Raw genomic sequence first — 21442 nt, forward strand, 5'->3', positions numbered from 1 at the left:
GATCTAAAAATGTTTTAGAAAGTACATTAAAAAGCTTTACTTTTTATATGAACATGTTCATTGAAGCACTGCTTATGATTTAAGAAAAAGAAAACATTCCAAGTGAGCACCAGTAGGAAACTGTATTGTTAGATTATGATATATCTATCCAGTGGAATATTTTGTAACTATTACAAGTGATGAACAATTTCTAATAATTTGGGAAGATGCTTAGTTATAATGTTAAATAAAATTTGTTTTTAAAAAAATCACACAAAAATGACTGAAGGACCCACATTGCATTGCAAACAGTATCTTTGGATAGTGAGAATATGAGCAATTTCTCCTGGTCCTTTTTAATTTTTCTGTAGTTCTCAAATTCCCTAGTTATCAAATAAAATAATTCTTCAAACTGGAAAAAAAGAGAAAAAGATACTTTTGAAGTTATAATTTGTGTCAGAATTTCCGTTTTAAAATGAATGGGAGAATACACTTAGTAATGAAAAAACAGAAAATTGACAGAGTGGCTTTTTTACATTTCCCTTCCATAGGATTTATACATGGCTTTACAAGCATTTTCATTTAAAACTAAGGACATTGAAGATGCCATGACTAACACACTCTTACATGGCGGTGATCTTCATTCTGCCTTGGATTGGCTCTGTTTAAACCTTTCAGATGGTAAGCAGTATTATCATAACAGTCTTTCAGTTTATAAAACCTTTTGAAATAATTTGTGTTTATGATATTTGTAGAAAGCTTTTGGTTTGCACTTAAATTTTTTTTCATTGTGTTATAATTATTTTTAAAATATTCTTACCCTTTTCTGGTCTTTTTGGTATATATTCTTAAAGATTATAGTCTGTGCAAGAAAAAATTATTTTTGTGTGTGTTGCTTTCAGTTGTTAATGGCCATTTTGCAATGCACATTATACAGCATATTCTCGACTGTCTGTAACCTGTCAGGCTGTGTACCTGGTTTTGGTTTAGAAATTAGGGCTGTCTTGCTTTGGGTAAATAATATTTAATTAAGCACAAGGTTCAGGCTGTAACCTTTGGCAAGATCCTGGAATGTAAATTGCTTTTATGACTGATTAAGACTACTACCACATGCAACCAAGGAGGAGGGGAGAGTTAAGATTTTCTTATGAAAATTTAGGCATCTAGCACTTTGAGGGTGAAATGGCCAAATCGAGGTGGGCTGGTTTTTGTCTAGAGAGTGTTCCCACTGGTTTGATAATAAAACAACTTTCATTGTAGGATTTCTATTCCTAGGAGATGAACAGTAGAAGAAAGTTAAGTGCTCTTTGTTTAGACAGGTTTTATGCATGTATTTAATAAATATTTGTATGTTTTCTATATCGTGTACATCATTTTTATCCCAATTTCTCTTAAGATGCACTTCCTGAAGGATTCAGCCAGGAATTTGAAGAGCAACAACCTAAAAGTAGGCCAAAATTTCAGTATCCTCAGACGCAAGCCACTATTTCACCTCCACTGCAACCTAAAACCAAAAAGCAGGAAGAAGATCCTAAGATCATGGTAATTTAAGAATTCAACATTTAAAGTGTAAAATCAGAGGGAAACGTGTAACAGTTCATAAGAGTATAAGTATTAGGTTGCGGTTACGTTTTTACTCATTGAAAATGTCTAATGGGTTTGCCAAACCCATTAGCATTGTCGTTTCAGTTATCTATTGCTACATAACAAACCACCCGAAAATGGAGTGACTTAAACCAACATTTTATTCCTTACGATTTTGCAGTTTGGACTGAGCTCAGCTAGGCAGTTTGTCTGATCCAAGAGGTATCTCCTCAGGCTAGAACATCCAAAATGGTTTATTTGCTCACATTACTAGAGCCTCAGCTGGGATCTTGCTAGCAAGGCACCTCTCTCTCCACATGATTAGTTTAGGTTTCCTCTTACATTTTGATATTAGAATGGTCAGACTTCTTACTTGACGTCTGGCTTCCAAAAGCAAGTGTCTCAAGATAGTAAACACCAGTGTACAAATTTTTATCAAGCCTCTGCTTGTATCACTCTTGCTAATGTTGCATTGGCTGAAGCAAGTCATGTGGCCAATTCAGAATCTTTGTGGAAGGGGGTTACAGAAAGGCACTGATACTGGAAGGAACTGAGAGAGCAAGTCCACCACAGTAATGCAAAGGCAAGAAGGGAGTTTGTTTATTCCTAGCGCGCTAGGGCCCAAGTCTCATCCCGCACAAGGGACTCCGACAAGAGCCCCGAACAAAGGAGTATGGCAGCTTATATACAGGCAGTTCTTTGTCTCAGTTACAGGAGTAGCTGGCCAGGCAGGATGAGCACATATCTTGTCTCTTTTTGGTAAACATGACTCAGGTCCTAGAGCCCGTCGTTTGGTCCCTAACATTCCCCCCCGTCCTTAGATCATATAGAGGAATCTTTCTCTCGGTCCTGAGACACAGTTTGATATTGTTGTCGAAGCACAAACAGCTGTACTGTATTTATGTGTTCCTTTACAAAGGCTGTAAGTCTATTGATAATACATGGGCCAAAGGTGAGCATTAGTGAAATACTAGCAGGGGTCCCAGCAAAGTGGAGATTAAGGTAGTCAGCCAAGGGGGTTGTTGAAACCAAGATTTAAACCATCCCTGTTGAGCCTCATGTTCTTGTTTACGTTGGGCTAGTCCTTCTCTCACTTTGGCCGTAGATTTTTTAACTATTTCTGTATGATCAGCATAGAAACAGCACTCTTCCTAGGGCAGCACAGAGTCTCCCTTGTTGCAGAAAGAGCAGATCTAATCTCCTCCTGTTTTGCAGAACTACTTCAGATAGAGAAGTTAGAGAGGATTTTAAATGACTAATAGATTGCTCTATACAGGTAATGTCTTTATCTATGGCCGCTCTCAGGGAGTTAAATCCTTGGCTTTGCAGGGACAGAGCTGTTATTCTGGTTCCGGCCCCGGCTATTTCAAGACCGAACATAGTTGCTATGGTTATGGCGGTAAGAGGTTCCCTCTTAACTTTATAAGTTCTTTTTGGAGGATTTAGAGTTAATTTTTGGGCCCAATAATCATATATTGCTTTTTCTGGTCGGTACAGAACCTTTGGCACGACAGCCACCATAACACAGAATTCTTCTTTGGGATCAAAGATTGAGCTATGCAGGCATGGAGTTAGCCCCGTGAACAGACCCACCATTCCCCCATTTGAGGTATTAACCATTTAGCTACAGGCAAATCATCAGGCTCGACGACATACACACAAAGTGGAGACTTTGCTGGTAACACTGTGCCCATGCATAAGCCCTTTCCCCATACCTCTTTCATCGTAAGACCCACCTTTCGGTCCCCCCAATGACACTGAGGAGGATCGGTGCTGTTGGCCAAGTCATAAGAGGCGTTGAGGCCTGCTGCTTCGTAATAAGGGGGAATTAAGTTGTAACATAACCAACAAGATTTAGTTGCCTCAGGATGGGTCTGATTCAGGGTGGCATAAGCTGCCCTAATCAGCTTTCATAGGGGATCTATTTCAGTGAGCGCTTCTGCTTCGGGGCTCACTGCCAAAGATGTTGGCATGGAAGTCATTAGGTGAGGGGTTACAGCCAGCTTTTCTACTTTGTTGGGCCCGATACTGTGTACAAGAATTGGCTCTAAGGCCTGGCTCACTACTATAATCTCTTTCTCATCAACCCCAAACCCTCCTGATTCCCTCGTCTGTAGCCCCCAAGATAGGCCAGAGATCCAAGTCCCCTCTTTTTTGCTTTTTTCTGGATTGAACCTTATTCTGACTTGTGCATAATTGCAACTTTCACAGCTAAAAGTTGGATCTCCGAGGACCCTAGGGAGGGGCTTGGCGAATGAAAAATTAAGTAAATCTCGATTTCCTACTTCCCAGCGCCGAGGTCCATCATTAGAAGTAACACAATCCCAAGTTTTACAATAAGAGTCTTGTGCCCCCCCACAGGTCTTCCAGTCATGTCTGGGTGCGCCTGGGCATGCCCAGAACCCTTGTTCTCGGAGATAACCCCTAGCCCAAGGCACATTTACCATCGGCTTAAGGTCAAAGTACAAGTCTGGCCACCATGTGTTTGGTGGATGTATTGCAGTAGTGGAGTTTAGCACCTCTCGTGTTAGTCCATTTTGCAGCTTCCAGGTGATTTTGACGGGTTGATGTGGGTTCATGCTGGCAACTCCGGAGCAGAGTAACTGGGTCATCCACAAGACGGCCCAGCCGAGCTGTCCTGGTCCTATTGGCGCCTTTGAAGCTTTAGCCTCAGGGGGTTGGATGGGTGCAGAGATGCTTCCCATTTTTTTTTTAGCGTCTTTCTGCTTTGCTGAAGCAGCTGGGCATACGTGGTTGCAATGCACCCAAGGCCCGATACCGTCGACCTTTAGGGCAGTTGGGGTGGTAAGAAAACAACATAAGGACCCTTCCATTTGGGTTCTAGTGCCTTGGTTTGGTGCCTTTTGACCCATACCCAATCTCCTGGGCCAGTGTCATGTGAGGGAATAGTTCCCTTATTTTGACCCACATGTATTTTCCGGAGCAGTTTCCAGACACGAGAGTGCACCTTGCTTAAGGCCATCAAGGCCTCTTGGAATTGTCCCAAGGTGGGAAGTGGTAGTTTCTTTCCTTCAAATATTGGACATACAGGGGGAGGTCTCCCATACAGAATTTCAAATGCGGTCAGATTAAGTTGATAAGGAGTATTACATGCACGGAAGAGGGCGAAGGGAAGGAGGGTCACCCAGTCCCCGCCAGTCTCTATAGCCAATTTAGTTAAAGTTTCTTTTAGAGTCCGATTTGTTTTTTTTACTTGCCCTGAGCTCTGTGGACTGTATTCACAATGTAACTTCCATTTAGTCCCCAGGGCTAGGGCAAGGCTCTGAACTATTTGACTCACAAAAGCAGGTCCATTATCAGAGCCAATGGTCACTGGCAGGCCAAACTTGGGAACTATTTCTATTAAAATCTTTTTTGCCACTATCATTGCGGTTTCTCCCTTTGTAGGAAAAGCCTCCACCCACCCTGAGAAGGTATCCACCAACACTAACAAGTACCGGTAACCATACTTGCCTGGCCTTACCTCGGTGAAATCTATTTCCAAGTGTTGCCCTGGTCCTTCTCCCCGATACCTCAGTCCTGCATGTTGTCCTTTTCCTGGCCTCATCTGTTGACACGCCTTACAAGCATGCACTATGTTCTTTACAGTTGTCTGGTGCTGGGGAAATCGCAGGCACGCAGTTTGAAAGAGCATCAGAGTCTTCTTTTTTCCCAGATGAGTAGACAAGTGTAAATGCTCACATAGTTGCCGTCCCAACTGAGCAGGGAGTATCAAGTAGCCGTCTGAGTCTCGGTACCATCCATCTTTACCTTTTTGAAGGCTGATGTGTTCTTGAATCTAAGCAAGGTCTGTGGATGAATACTCAGGGGTTGGGGGCAGAGTTCCCATACCTGGAGGTGGAAGTCCAATCTCCAACACAGGGGTGATGAAATCTTCATCAGCTACTTTTCGAGCTGCCAGGTCTGCGGCACGATTCCCTCGTGCCGTGGGGCTGTCACCCTTCTGATGTCCAGGTACGTGTACTATTGACACATCCCGAGGCATCTGTACAGCCTCTAAAAGTCTACGGATTTTAGGCAAGTTTTTAATTTCTTTTCCTTCAGCTGTCAAAAACTCCCGTTCCCGATATATCGGGCCCTGGATGTGTACCGTGCCAAAAGCATAGCGACTGTCAGTGAAAATAGTTATTCTTTTTCCTTTGGCTCTCTCTAATGCTTGAATCAGGGCAATTAACTCTGCCTTTTGTGCTGAGGTATCCGGGGGAAGGGCCTCTGCCCATATCGTCTGTCCAGAGTCATCTACTACTGCGGCTCCCGCCCATCTCTGTCCATCTTTTACATAACTGCTGCTATCTGTGAACCATTTTAGCTCACTGTTATCCAGTGGAGTATCGGTTAAGCCCTTTCGCATTGCTGCTACCCCGGCCAGTATCTCATCACAATCATGGAGGGGGCTGTTTTCCTCCGGATTGGGCAAAAGAGTGGCTGGATTTAGAGTGCAGGGTGTTTGGAAATGAATCCGTGGGGTGTCAAGTAGCAAGGCCTGGTAGTGCGTCAAGCGGGCATTAGAAATCCATTTACCTGGGGGTTGCTTTAAAACTCTCTCTATGGCATGAGGAGTGTAGACCAAGAGTCTCTGTCCATAAGTCAGTTTATCAGCATCGTGGAGCTAGATAAAGAGCGCAGTGGCTGCGATGATACGGAGGCAAGGTGGCCATCCGGCTGCCACTGGGTCCAGTCTCTTGGAAAGGTAAGCTACAGGTCGCTTCCATGGTCCCCATCTCTGTGTTAGTACCCCTTTTCCTATCCCCCACTTTTCATCTACAAATAATTGGAAAGGCTTAGATGGATCAGGGAGGGCAAGGGCAGGAGCTTCTAGCAAGGCTCACCTGAGCTCTTGGAAGGCCTCTTTCATTGGCTCAGTCCATTTCCAGTCCTTGTTTTGTTTGGTCCCTTTATATAGGGGCCTGGCCTTTTCTGCAAACCCCAAGATCCATATCTGGGCCAGCTCTTTTTGATTTTTACGGTTTTCTTCAGCTCTAAATTATCTTTTTTTTCTTCTAATGCGGTCCTCTCTCTCTTCTGGGGTCTCTCTATGATTAAAAACTCTCTTGGCTGCCCTCACTAGATCTTGCAAGGATTGTTCACTTAACCTCTCTATCTTTTGTAACTTTCTTCTAATATCGGGGGCTGCTTGATTTACAAATGCTAACATAACTGCTGCTCGTGACTCATCTGCCTGTGGGTCCATAGGGGTATACTGTCTAAAAGCTTCTCTTATCCTTTCCAGGAAGGCTGCTGGGCTCTCATTTGGCTCTTGTCTCACTGAATTTATTTTGGCCAAATTAGTTGGCTTTCTGGCGGCCGCTCTAAGGCCAGCCATGAGAGTCTGACGGTACACTCAGAGACGCTCCCTACCTTCAGCGCGTTCGAAGTCCCCGTTGGGTCGCACCAAGGGGAACCCCTCCTCAATGAGGTTAGGCTGTATTGTGGGCCTCCCATCCACCCCTGGAACATTTTTCCGGGCTTCTGACAGGATCCGTTCGCGCTCCTCTGTAGTAAAAAGTACCTGTAACAGTTGCTGACAATCATCCCAAGTGGGATTGTGAGTAAACAGGATAGACTCTAAAAGATCAATAAGACCCTGCGGTTTTTCAGAGAAGGAGGGAGTCTGGGTTTTCCAATTGTACAAATTACTAGTGGAGAAGGGCCAATACTGATAAGTCCATTCTCCACCCTCTCTGGCTGGCCCCGCCCGGACCGGAAACGCATGAATGGTGGAGGAGGGAACCTCCGGGTCTACTTCCCCTACGCCGGCCATTTTTTTTGCCTTTCCCCGAGTTCCCTGGGCAGGGCCCCTTTCTCTGGGAGGAGCTGAGGGCTCGGCTCTCCTCCGGGCTTCTCCCGATGAAACCTGTGGAAGCAGAGGCGGATGTGGATCTGCATATGGGGGTGGGGACAACTCGGTCTCTAAATCTATCAGATTAGGATACAGAGAAGATTCCTGGAAGACGGGCTTCGTCGATTCTCGTCCTTTTTTCCTTCTTTGTCTTCGGAAGCCGTCATGACTAGCACCTGCAGGGTTGGCGAGGTTGGAGTCAGGGAACAGGGACGGGGAGGTTTAGGAGGTTTAGAAGGAATGAGAACAAAGGGTTTAAGCCATTCTGGTTGGTTTCTCACTAGATCCTGCCAGACCAGAATGTAGGGAGTCTGATCTGAGTGCCCGGCAGGACTAGGAGTAAGCACCCTCTCTTTAACTGCCTGGATAATTTGGGGATTGAAGGTTCCCTCTTGTGGCCATCCAACGTCAAAGGTGGGCCACTCGGCGGAACAGAAAGTCACCAGTTCGCTCTTCTTCAACAGTAACGAAAGATTCTGAGCTCTAGACTTGAAATCAGAGAAGTGGTTAATCATAAGAGATAAAGGAGTAGAAGTTGTTTGTCCCATGATCACAGAAAAGTACACTGGGAGCCAACAGAGCACACAAAGAGCAACGCAGACACCACAAATAGACAAACAGATAACAAACGCAAGGTGGCCACCAACAATGCACTCAATCTTACCTGCAGGATGTTCACAGAGCCAGCTGCCTCCCCGGCACGATACCGGGCCCCGGCCTGATACCGGGCCCCGGCCTTACGCTGGACTTAGTCCAGTAACCAGAGCCAGCCGCCTCCCCAGCAAGATACCGGGCCCCAGCCTTACACTGGACTTAATCCAGTAACCAGAGCCAGCCGCCTCCCCAGCAAGATATCGGGCCCCGGCCTTACGCTGGACTTGCCTCTGCACTTTACACCCAGATGCCTCCCCAGTATGATACTGGGCCCTGGCCTTAATCTGGGCTTTTGCAACGTTAGCACCGGTGCTCAGAGCTCTTATCTCCTAATGAGGTTACTGCCTTCTACCAGGAGAGTTGTCCTCCCCGGTGGGGCGGAGATCCCAGACGAGCCCCCAAATGTTATGCACCGAGCCCGTATCTCCAAACCAACCGAGAGAGCAAGTCCACCACAGTAATGCAAAGGCGAGAAGGGAGTTTGTTTATTCCTAGCGCGCTAGGGCCCAAGTCTCATCCCGCACAAGGGAATCCAACAAGAGCCCTGAACAAAGGAGTATGGCGGCTTATATACAGGCAGTTCTTTGTCTCAGTTACAGGAGTAGCTGGCGTTACATGATTGGCCAGGCAGGATGAGCGCATATCCTGTCTCTTTCTGGTAAACGTGACTCAGGTCCTAGAGCCGGTCGTTTGGTCCCTAACACTTAGGGCATTATACACAAATACTTTGCATATCATAAAACATCTATGAACATGGGTGAACCTAGAGAACATTATGCTAAGTTAAATAAGCTAGTCACAGAAAGACAAATATTGCATGATGTCACTTATATGAAGTACCTAAAATAGTCATGTTCATAGAAACAGAATGGTAGTTACCAGGGGCTAAAGGGAGAAGGGACAAATGGGAAAATGTTGCTTAATGGTAATAAAATTTCAGTTATGCAATATCAATAAATTCTAGACATCTGCTGTTCAACATAGTGCCTGGGGTCAACAGAACAGTATTGTGTACTTTAAAATATGTTAAGAGGATAGATCTCATGTTAAGCTTTCTTACCACAACCACGCCTCTCCCCACAGCAATACACACACACACACACACACACACACACACACACACACACACACACACAAAGGAACACCCAAGAATTTTTGAAAGTTACAGGCACATTTAGTACCTTGGTTGTAGTATCATGTGGTATCATGGGTATATCAGTCAGTTCAGTCACTCAGTCATATCCAACTCTTTGTGACCCCATGGACTGCAACACACCAGGCTTCCTTGTCCATCACCAGCTTCCAGAGCTTGCTCAAACTCATGTCCTTTGAGTCGGTGATGCCCTCCAACCATCTCATCCTCTGTCATCCCTTCTCCTTCTGCCCTCAGTCTTTCCTAGCATTAGGGTCTTTTCCAATGAGTCAGTTCTTCCCATCAGATGGCCAAAGTATTGGAGCTTCAGCTTTAGCATCCATGATATAAGCATATGTCCAAACTCATCAAAATGATGAGTGTATGCATATATAATAGTTAAAATCACAATAATATGTACAATTGTTAATGTATCAGACCTCAGTAAAGCTTAAAAATAAATAAAAACCTGTGGAAACAGCATCTGCACAAAACCACTGGTAAAGAATAACGCAGGTTTTTCACAGTTCTGTCAATTTTTGCCTCTTTATGTAAATGGATTCTTTGAACTATGTAAGTTTAGACTTACCAAAGTAATGTTGAGTTCTACTCATTTGTCCTTCACTATGATTTTTGAGACTTATGTGTCTGCTGTTTCTGAGTGTAAAGAAATTATAAAAGCAGTGACACTTGATGATAGTTTTGACATCTTTTTCGAATTTTGATTTTTCAGATATTTGTTGTTTTTTTTTCTAGCCAAAAAAGGATGGAAAAAATTTGGAAGTAAATATGAAAGAATGGATTTTGCGATATGCTGAACAACAAAATGAAGAAAAGAGTGAGACTTCTAAAAGTTTAGAAGAGGAAAAATTTGACCCTGTGAGTAGAAATTTGTGTTAATCTTATAGTTGGATATTCCTTGCAAAATATTTAAGTTTTCTAAGATTTAGTTTCCTCATTTGTAAATTGAAGTAGTTATCTCTTGGGGTTTATGTGAGAGTTAAATAAAACAACACTTAGGGAAAAACATGACAAGAAATAACCATTCAATAAATGTTGTTACATCACTCCCATGTCTAAAGAGACAGTCGCCAAGTATTTTTAAATGATTAAGTGTTAAGAGTATGCTAAATGATTCGGATAATTTTAAAAGCACATTATTTTATAAACGAAAGCCTTTGCCTGGACAGAGAAAACCTACATATCATAAGATAAGCTAAAAATATTAGATTAAGTGAAAAAATCAAGTTGTAGGAAGAAAATAACAATACATATATCTGATTAAAGACTTCTATCTAGAATTTATAAAGAAGTTTTAAAAGGACAACAGGCATTTTACAAAAGCAGATGTTTGGATGGCCAATAAACATGTAAAAATAACTTCAACATTGCTAGTTGTGGGAAAAATGAAAATGAAAACTGCAATGAAATACTACTATATATCTATCAAAATGGCAAAAATTAAAAGATCAGTAATACCAAATGTTGGGAGGATATGAAGCAACCGAACACTCCTACACCGATTGTAGGAGTACAACTACTTTGGAAAACTGTCACTTTCTTATGAAGTTAGACATGCATTTACCATATGACCTAACAATTTCATTCCTAGGTATTTACTCAGTAAAAATGAAAATGTCGTAAAAAAGCTTGTACACAAATATTCATAGCAGTTTTATTAATAACAGCCAAACACTATAAGCAGCTTTCAAAATCATTATATAAGAATGAAAGGCACAAATAAGTACATGCTGAACAATTTCATTATATTAAATCCTAGAAAAGTCATCTATGCAAAATCAATCTCTAGTAAGAGAAACCAGATCAGTGGTTGTCTGAGCCCACGGATGGAGGAAGGAGATTGACTGTTAGGCATGATAGGGAAACTTTTGGGGATGATGGCAGTGATTTATGTCTTTATGATGATGGTTATGTGGATATATACGTTTATCAAACACTTTCTATTCACGTAAAATGGGTATGTTTTGTTATAAGCGAATCATACCTTTATAAAGTTGATTTAGAATGGAGAAAAGGAAGTACAACAGCATGTGTAGTATAATGAACTCATTTGAGTAAAAGAATACATACACACACACTCACACACACATATATTTGCATCCTTTTGTATGCAAAGGAGACATCTTGAGAAATACACAAGAAGCTATTACTAGTGAACAGGGCTGGGGTTAGTAGGGTGGATTATACTCTTCTGTATCCTCTGAGTATTTTTTTTAAGCATATGCCTGTATTAAAGTAACAAAAACAATTTATGATAGAACATGTTATTTTGAGGTTCAGAAAAAGAGGTCTCTTCTGATTGGAGCATCTGGTCAGTCTTACTGTCAGACTTTATTTTTTGGGCTCCAAAATCACTACAGATGGTAATTGCAGTCATGAAATTAAAAGATGCATACTGCTTGGAAGGAAAGTTATGACCAACCTAGATAGCATATTAAAAAGTAGAGACATTACTTTGTCAACAAAGGTCCATCTAGTCAAGGCAATGGTTTTTCCAGTGGTCATGTATGGATGTGAGAGTTGGACTGTGAAGAGAGCTGAGCGCCGAAGAATTGATGCTTTTGAACTGTGGTGTTGGAGAAGACTCTTGAGAGTCCCTTGGACTGCAAGGAGATCCAACCAGTCCATCCTAAAGGAGATCAGTCCTGGGTGTTCTTTGGAAGGAATGATGCTAAAAGCTGAAACTCCAGTACTTTGGCCACCTCATGCGAAGAGTTGACTCATTGGAAAAGACTCTGATGCTGGGGGATTGGGGGCAGGAGGAGAAGGGGACGACAGAGGATGAGATGGCTGGATGGCATCACCGACTCGATGGACATGAGTTTGAGTGAACTCCGGGAGTTGGTGATGGACAGGGAGGCCTGGTGTGCTGTGATTCATGGGGTCGCAAAGGGTTGGACACCACTGAGCGACTGAACTGAAAAGAAGTGGGATTTGAAGGATGCATGAAACATGCATAGGCAACAAAGAATGGGAAAATGGCCCAGATGAGTGAAATAGTGTAAATAAGGGTACAGAAGTGGAATTGTGCAAAGGGCCTTTGCATATTAAACTGTAATCAGGATAAAATGTGTGAGTACTAGCAAATAGGAGTAAACAAGTGAGTTTAACTGAGACTAGAAAATTTTGATGCCCAGAAAGTGAATTTAAGAACTTTGCCTATTGATTAGGAAGGCTCACTAACTGTGTGGAGACAGGTAACCCACAAGAATAACTTTTGCACTTGCTCAGGTGTGAAATGATAAAGTCCCAAATTGGAATTTGTATAGTGTTTTGGAGGAGAGGTGTGAGCACACCGTATAGCATGCAGAACTTCCCTGAGCAGGATTGAGCCTGTGCCCCCTACTGTAGAAGAGCAGACTCCTAGCCTCCGGACAGCCAGTGAAGTGAAAGTTGCTCAGTCACGTCTGACTCTGCGACACCATGGAGTGTAGTCTGCCAGGCTCCTCTGTTCATGTAATTCTCCAGGCAAGAACACTGGAGTGGGTTGCCATGGGGATCTTCCCAAGCCAGGGATTGAACCCAGTCTCCCGCATTGCAGGTGGATTCTTTTAACATCTGAGCCACCAGGGAAGCCCAAGAATACTGGAGTGGGTAGCTTATTCCTTCTCTAGGGGATCTTCCTGACCCAGAAATTGAACCGAGGTTTCCTGATTTGCAGGCAGATTCTTTACCTGCTGAGCTACCAGGGAAGCCCCTGGACAACCAGGGAGGTCCCCAAATTGGAACTTAGAAGAGAAACATTTAAAGGAAGAATCAATAGAAATTGCTGATATACTGAACATAAATTAAGAAGCCAAAGACAGCAGGAGATTCGTAGGCGGAGGGATGGTGGTATCAGTGCCACAGAGAGGAAAGATTGAAAGAATGAGTGTGGTTTGGGTGAAATTGAGGCGATAGCTAATCCTTCTGTCTGTTACACTCTATTGCTGTCTGCTTCTACACAGAATGATCCCAGAATTGTGCTTCCTTAGTTGTCTCTTTTTCCCTCGACTCAGTGGTTGTGTCTCATAGCAGCACTGCTAATACCCTCTTCTCTTCCCAGTGGTTTGATGCTTCCCATCTCTTATTAACCTAACCTAAAGGAGAAACCAGTAATTTGAGTTTAGCTCTCTGTCTGGTTTTTGCTCAGCAGAGTTAAATTTTATAATACACATTTTCTCCAGAGGCCTTTTTTTTTGGGTAACATCCCTGACTGTCTTCCATAAGATAGAGATTATAGGAAGGTAGCTTTCAGAAATGGAGAAGGCAATGGCAACCCACTCCAGTGTTTTTGCCTGGAAAATCCCATGGACGGAGCAGCCTGGTGGGCTGCCGTCTATGGGGTTGCACAAGAGTCGGGCACGACTGAAGTGACTTAGCAGCAGCAGCTTTCAGAAAATTGTATTTTTGTTTTTTATATAAAGTGTTTATTGAATTTGTTACAGTGTTGCTTCTGTTTTGTTTTGGTTTTTTGGCTGCGAGTGTCTTGTACTATTGCATATGCAGTCCTTGAAATCCATATATTTATAAAATGTGTAAAAGTAACTTTTCTTTTTACAGAAATGAGCTCATACTTACATTTTATTCCATAGTTCGCTTATTTTATTTAACATGTCAAGTAAGTTTCTCCATGTGGATTCAGTTCAGTTCAGTAGCTCAGTCATGTCCGACTCTTTGCGACCCTGTGGACTGCAGCACTCCAGGCTTCCCTGTCCCATCACCAACTCCCAAAGCTTACTCAAACTCATGTCCATCGAGTCAGTGATGCCAACCAACCATCTTATCCTTTGTTGTCCCCTTTTCTTCCCGCCTTCAACCTTTTCCAGCATCAGGGTCTTTTCTAGTGAGTCAATTCTTTGCATTACCTTCATTCTATTGCTTCTTGACTTTTCCCCCCATGACTAGTTTTCTCTGTAGAGCATACCACACTTGATTTCCAGTTTTCCTTTTCAATCAGCAACTGCAGTGAACATCTGTGTACCTACAGATTTGTACGTTTGTATTATTTCTCTATGAAAAATTGCTAAAAGATTTGTTGGACCAAAGAATAAGATCAAAAGATCACAGGCTTTGATATAATACATTGACAGTAGATAAACTAATCTTGCTCTTCGTTTCTTTGTCATCATCTTATTTGGAACAACAGAATGAAAGGTACTTGCACCTTGCAGCTAAACTTCTGGATGCAAAGGAGCAGGCAGCTACGTTTAAACTAGAAAAGAACAAGCAAGGCCAAAAAGAGACTCAGGAGAAAATAAGGAAATTTCAAAGAGGTAAATGCTTTAAAATTCTTAGATGTATTAATATGTCTTCTTTATTGGCTTTCCTTGGATGGAGGTTGCCTCTTTTTTATATGTCTTCTCTTTCCTAACATTTTACACTTGGGGGTGGCAAACTTTTGCAACAAGCCAAATAGTAAATATTTAAGTTTTACAGGTTGTTATGATTACTCAGCTCTGCTGCCACAGCATAAAAGCAGCCATATACAAGACATAAGCAAATGGTTATGTTCTCAGAAAACTTTATGGATGGTGAAATTTCATATAATTTTCACATGGCACCAAGTATTTCTTTCTTTTATCTTTTTCAACCAGTTAAAGATGTAAAAATCATCCTTAGCTCACAGACCATATGGAAATAGGTAGCAGGGTTGGATTTGGCCTGCAGCCATAGTTAGTTAACCTGAAGTGTACACCATAAAACACTATCTCCACTCAAGAAGGAGAGGTGAATATAATTCCATGAGAATTTATTTTTAGTGAAGATGTTTTTCTTGGCCTTCTACATCTGTTAAGTGATTTGTTCTAAAAATGTTAGTATGTAATGTGAAAATAGATTGCCTTGAACTTCTAGTACAAATTCCTAGTAAGAAGGAAAAAGAAGCAATGTTTAAAAAAAAAAAATTGCAAAGTAAAAAGGCATGAAAAACAAATATGAATAAAAAAATAAATAAGCATCATTTTTTTTTGGTAGAAATGGAAACTTTAGAAGATCATCCAGTATTCAATCCAGCCATAAAGATTTCACACCAACAGAATGAAAGAAAGAAGCCTCCTGTAGTCACAGAAGGAGAAAGTGCTTTGAACTTTAATTTATTTGAAAAGTCTACAGCTGCTCCTGAAGAAGAAAGAGGTAAAATGAAGGGAGAGTGTTCCAGAGTGTAATTTGTAAATAGTAAAACATCAAGGACTATATAAGTGAGAAATTGTGTTACTTTGTATTCCAACAAACTACAAAAGATGGCAGTAAAGTTACACTTCCACACACTGTCTTGGAAAAGTAATCATTATAATAATTTGTTTAGCATTTTGTGATTACCAACATCTGGCTTCAGCCTCATCTCTCTCCAGTTCAGACTCCTGCCAGAATTATCTTTCTGTAACACAGATCAAAATATAAGTTTCCGGTTAAAAATTTTAATCAGTTAACAAGTTCAAACCTTCTATTATGGCTCTGATGATCCTTTGCATTCTGCCACACTCTACCTTTCCACCTTATTCTCCCAGCTGTGTACTCCAGCTGCATCATTCTTAAAACATGTATTGTTTTATGGCTCCATGACTTTGCTCATCCTATTATCCCCTTTTTGGCCAACCTTTCCCTTGCTTGAATCAGGTCTGTCTGTCCTTTTCTAACCTGTTCTCTTAAAAAAAAAATCTGTTCCCAAAAGTGGGAGAACTTTAATTCTTCAAAAGATATTCTGTATTACTACATAAGCATTTTTAAAGAACCAATCTTTGTCATTTTAGAGAAAAAGAAAGAACCTCATGATGTAAGAAATTTTGACTATACTGCTCGAAGCTGGACTGGAAAATCTCCCAAACAATTTCTGATCGATTGGGTCAGGAAGAATCTTCCCAAGAGTCCAAATCCTTCCTTTGAAAAAGTTGCAGTAGGTAGATACTGGAAATGTAGGTATGTTTTTGGTTAACTGAGTGAACTTTTAGAAAAATCTAAGATGAAAATATTTTTTTTCCTATGAGTAAAGTAGATGTTTAGGAAGCTGGTTCTACATCTCTAGGTTGATAGTGCCTATAAATCATTACCTGGTATTAATATAGTGTTTTCTGTGAGAATATTTAATTTAAATAGTGTAAACTACAGTTCAATGTTAATGGAATTCTGACCATTTTTACTTCATCAATTTTATTTTAAAATGTCTTTGGCTTCTTTTAGGGTGAGGGTAATCAAGTCTGAAGATGATGTCCTGGTTGTGTGCCCCACGATCTTAACAGAGGATGGTATGCAGGCTCAGCACCTGGGAGCTACTTTAGCTCTTTATCGTTTAGTGAAAGGTCAGGTAAGTTTTTATAGATCCAAGTGTCTCAGAATTCATTTGTGGAGTAATGGGTATATTTTGTCAACATGAAACGATCTGCATGTGGAAGGTAAGGTTTAATCGTGGCCCTTTGTGCCAGTTTTCTCTTCACTGAATGTTGCTTCTGAGTAGTCCTTGTTTCTGCTTATTTATAATTTTGACTTTGTCTCATCTCCAAACATAGTTCAAGCTTTCTCTCCTTGGACTGGAGGCACTGAACCATTTGGTCCAGCTTTGCAAGCTACACTGATTTAAAGATTAAAAAACTGTGCTAGAGTGATTGAATTAAGGAGAGTTTTTAAACAATTGTTTTCCTTTAACGTTATATTATCTCTCAACTTTAAAATACAAAACATTGGTTCCAGTTTTCACTTTTAGGTTATATCGACTAAAACTTCCAGTTTAAGGAAAGATGAAAATAAAGTCTTACTGAAGAGAGCACTTTTTTTTTTTTTTTTCAAATTTTGTTTTTACTTTATTTTTTTTTTAATTTTTTTTTATTTTTTTAATTTTAAAATCTTTAATTCTTACATGCGTTCCCAAACATGACCCCCCTCCCACCTCCCTCCCTACAACATCTCTCTGGGTCATCCCCATGCACCAGCCCCAAGCATGCTGCACCCTACGTCAGACATGGACTGGCGATTCAATTCTTACATGATAGTATACATGTTAGAATTCCCATTCTCCCAAATCATCCCACCCTCTCCCTCTCCCTCTGAGTCCAAAAGTCCGTTATACACATCTGTGTCTTTTTTTCCTGACTTGCATACAGGGTCGTCATTGCCATCTTCCTAAATTCCATATATATGTGTTAGTATACTGTATTGGTGTTTTTCTTTCTGGCTTACTTCTCTCTGTATAATTGGCTCCAGTTTCATCCATCTCATCAGAACTGATTCAAATGAATTCTTTTTAACGGCTGAGTAATACTCCATTGTGTATATGTACCACAGCTTGCTTATCCATTCATCTGCTGATGAACATCTAGGTTGTTTCCATGTCCTGGCTATTATAAACAGTGCTGCAATGAACATTGGGGTACATGTGTCTCTTTCAATTCTGGTTTCCTCGGTGTGTATGCCCAGAAGTGTGATTGCTGGGTCATAAGGGAGTTCTATTTGCAATTTTTTAAGGAATCTCCACACTGTTCTCCATAGTGGCTGTACTAGTTTGCATTCCCACCAACAGTGTAGGTGGGTTCCCTTTTCTCCACACCCTCTCCAGCATTTATTGCTTGCAGATTTTTGGATCGCAGCCATTCTGACTGGTGTGAAGTGGTACCTCATTGTGGTTTTGATTTGCATTTCTCTAATAATGAGTGATGTTGAGCATCTTTTCATGTGTTTGTTAGCCATCCGTATGTCTTCTTTGGAGAAATGTCTATTTAGTTCTTTGGCCCATTTTTTGATTGGGTCATTTATTTTTCTGGAGTTGAGCTGCATAAGTTGCTTGTATATTTTTGAGATTAGTTGTTTGTCAGTTGCTTCATTTGCTGTTATTTTCTCCCATTCAGAAGGCTGTCTTTTCACCTTGCTTATAGTTTCCTTTGTTGTGCAGAAGCTTTTAATTTTAATTAGATCCCATTTGTTTATTTTTGCTTTTATTTCCAGAATTCTGGGAGGTGGATCATAGAGGATCCTGCTGTGATTTATTTCTGAGAGTGTTTTGCCTATATTCTCCTCTAGGAGTTTTATAGTTTCTGATCTTACATTTAGATCTTTAATCCATTTTGAGTTTATTCTTGTGTGTGGTGTTAGAAAGTGATCTAGTTTCATTCTTTTACAAGTGGTTGACCAGTTTTCCCAGCACCACTTGTTAAAGAGATTGTCTTTACTCCATTGTATATTCTTGCCTCCTTTGTCAAAGATAAGGTGTCCATATGTGTGTGGATTTATCTCTGGGCTTTCTATTTTGTTCCATTGATCTATATGTCTGTCTTTGTGCCAGTACCATACTGTCTTGATGACTGTGGCTTTGTAGTAGAGCCTGAAGTCAGGCAAGTTGATTCCTCCCGTTCCATTCTTCTTTCTCAAGATTGCTTTGGCTATTCGAGGTTTTTTGTATTTCCATACAAATCTTGAAATTATTTGTTCTAGTTCTGTGAAAAATGTGGCTGGTAGCTTGACAGGGATTGCATTGAATTTGTAAATTGCTTTGGGTAGTATACTCATTTTCACTATATTGATTTGAAGAGAGCACTTTTAAGAGAACACTGTGCTCTTTTTTGTGGGTGGGGTGGGGTTGGGAGTACTGTCAGCATTTTCTCTTTGTAATGAACGTGTATATCTTTCTTCCTGGTGAATTAGAACTACTGAAAATTTAGACACTGATTAAGTAGAATTCCAAATAATAGTTCTTTTCCATTTTCTCTCAGTAAAAGTTCTTAATGTCTTTATTTCCCTTGTTTTGCAAAATAAGGTATCATAAGGTAAGCTTAATTAATGGAAATGACTGACAATGTTACAAAAATAATTGTGGGCTCTTAATAAAACAGAGGCAGGATAACTTAGATTCCATCCAATGGAGTTCAAAGTAAAATACTTTGACTTGTAATATACAAATGGAATCTCAGAGGGAACTTTGATCAGTGCTTTGTGGATCATCTACATATTTAAATAGCACTACCATAGGAATAAATAATAAACATGTGTTTAATAGTTTATTGTGTTCTAGAATAAGCACTGTGTTTGATTAACTGAAAGTTTACCTCAGAGTATGCATATAAGGGAGGTATAATTATTAGCCCCATTTTACAATTAGAAACTAAGGCACCAAGAAGTTAAGTTACTTGCCCAAGGTCACACAGCTAGTAAGTCCAGAAGCCTGTTTATATGCTGTTTATCAGTTTGCATCATATGCGTGTATGTGTGTACTCAGTCACGTCTAGCACTTTGTGACCCCATGGACTATATAGCCCACTAGCCTCCTCTAGCCATGGAATTTCCCAGGCAAAAATACTGGAGCAGGTTGCCATTTCCTACTCCCTACAATATGCGTGTATATCTTTTATTAAAATACAGTAGTAACCTACTAGTTTAAGAGATATTTTAAGAAGCAATAGCTATTCTTTTCAGTTCTAACCTATTGAATTTTGGTATCCAGTAATTAGTCAACACAATGTATTACTATTTTTTTCCTTTATAGTCAGTTCATCAGTTGCTTCCTCCTACTTATCGAGATGTTTGGCTAGAGTGGAGTGATGCGGAAAAGAAAAAGGAAGAATTAAATAAAATGGAAACCAATAAACCACGTGACCTTTTTATTGCCAAACTTCTGAATAAACTGAAACAGCAGCAGCAACAGCAACAACAGCATTCTGAAAATAAGAGAGAAAACTCTGAAGATCCTGAGGAATCTTGGGAAAATTTAGTTTCTGATGAGGATTTTTCTGCACTGTCCTTGGAATCGGAAAAGGTGGAAGATTTGGAACCTGTTAGAAACCTCTTTAGAAAGTTGCAAAGCACACCTAAGTACCAGAGACTTCTAAAGGAAAGGCAACAGTTGCCTGTGTTTAAACACAGGAGTTCAATTGTTGAAACTCTTAAAAGGCACCGGGTTGTGGTTGTGGCAGGTGAAACAGGGAGTGGTAAAAGTACTCAGGTGCCACATTTTCTCTTAGAAGATCTGCTTCTGAATGAGTGGGGAGCAACTAAATGTAACATCGTCTGCACCCAGCCCCGAAGAATCTCAGCAGTGAGTTTAGCCACAAGAGTGTGTGATGAATTGGGCTGTGAAAATGGACCTGGAGGAAAGGTAAAATGTTGTTCAGCTCTACCTCAGAGAATGGTGACATGACATTACTTACCTGTGCTCTTGGGATCCAAATGGAACCTGTACCATATATGAATTTTGGCCGATACTGTTTGTTCAGTAGCACCTCTTAGGTGCTTTTTGTGTTTTCTTTGATAGGTATGATATGCCACTCTCCTTTGTAGGAAAAGGATTGTAAGTAATTATCATTAAAATTCTCATGTAAAAGGAAAAATATATTCACTTCAGTAACTGAGTACTCAAATATATTACATTACTAAGTTGATCATTCAAAGAATATAAATACATACAGATAAATTGTAATACCAGATATCTCAGTATTTGGAAATCTTTTCTGTAGGATATATTCCTGAATGATTTTCATTAGCTCAATGAACAGAAGCAAAAAAACAATATTGAAGACAATATGAGACTATTTTCAAATCCTGTATGTAAAAACAATAGAAAAAAGAACTTAAAATACCTGTTGTCCTGTGTTTGAGGATAAAAGTGTACACAAAACTGGCCAAACCTTAACCAGAGTGACTGCAAAATGTATTAATAAAATTGGTTTAGAACCAAATATAATGAATTCCAAGTTCATGTAATTCAATTTAATTATGCTTTGAATTGTTCTTTCTAGATAGAGTACTTAACATTTTTGTCTATCTTTAAGTTAGATAACCCTTCCATTAAAATTTTATGTGGCAAAAAAAAAAATTTTATGTGGCAATTTTTCTGGACTCTCATGACATGTAAGGGGACAAAGGGCACAATTTCTGTCTTATAAGGAATTTAAATAAAGGGGATGACAGACATGTTTACAAACACAGCAGAGGAATGACTGAAGGAGTATGAAAGAAAATGTGATGGAAATAGAAGTGACTTCAGGATTCTTATCAGGCACCACTGGTTTTTAATGGTTGCAGCTTCTATGAGATCTTGATAGAAGAGTAGACAAGTTGTAGGAGCAGATCTAAAATTCTGTTCCTGAGCACCTCAGTATTTTGCTCCAAGATAATTTCATAAGAAATTGATTAAATCTGTTAATATTTCCATAATCATGTTAATGGTACTCAGAGCAGGAGAACAGCTTTTTGTTTCAAAATTCTGAAAATTCTTGTTTAAATTGCCAGAACAAATTTTATAGTTTGGTATA

The 21442-nt window shown here is 40.3% G+C and overlaps 1 protein-coding gene across 5 annotated transcripts in view; it reads left to right on the forward strand.

The window, feature by feature from the left end:
* DHX29 (DExH-box helicase 29) overlaps nt 1-21442 on the forward strand; it is a 54156-nt gene that overhangs the window by 9879 nt on the left and 22835 nt on the right. For 3 of the 5 annotated variants that reach the window (XM_004016982.5, XM_060400423.1, XM_060400425.1), the window contains 8 exons: nt 531-660; nt 1376-1521; nt 9966-10088; nt 14359-14485; nt 15186-15344; nt 15962-16127; nt 16389-16512; nt 19678-20286. In XM_004016982.5, coding sequence (XP_004017031.2) covers nt 531-660; nt 1376-1521; nt 9966-10088; nt 14359-14485; nt 15186-15344; nt 15962-16127; nt 16389-16512; nt 19678-20286 — 1584 coding nt within the window. Of the gene's footprint in view, nt 1-530; nt 661-1375; nt 1522-2892; nt 2963-9965; nt 10089-14358; nt 14486-15185; nt 15345-15961; nt 16128-16388; nt 16513-19677; nt 20287-21442 lie in introns of those variants that run through there. The other 2 variants (XM_060400427.1, XM_060400426.1) reach the window with 1 other exon arrangement.

This window comes from Ovis aries, chromosome 16 (genome assembly GCF_016772045.2).
Source record: "Ovis aries strain OAR_USU_Benz2616 breed Rambouillet chromosome 16, ARS-UI_Ramb_v3.0, whole genome shotgun sequence".
In the NCBI taxonomy this organism is placed as follows: Eukaryota; Metazoa; Chordata; class Mammalia; order Artiodactyla; family Bovidae; genus Ovis; species Ovis aries.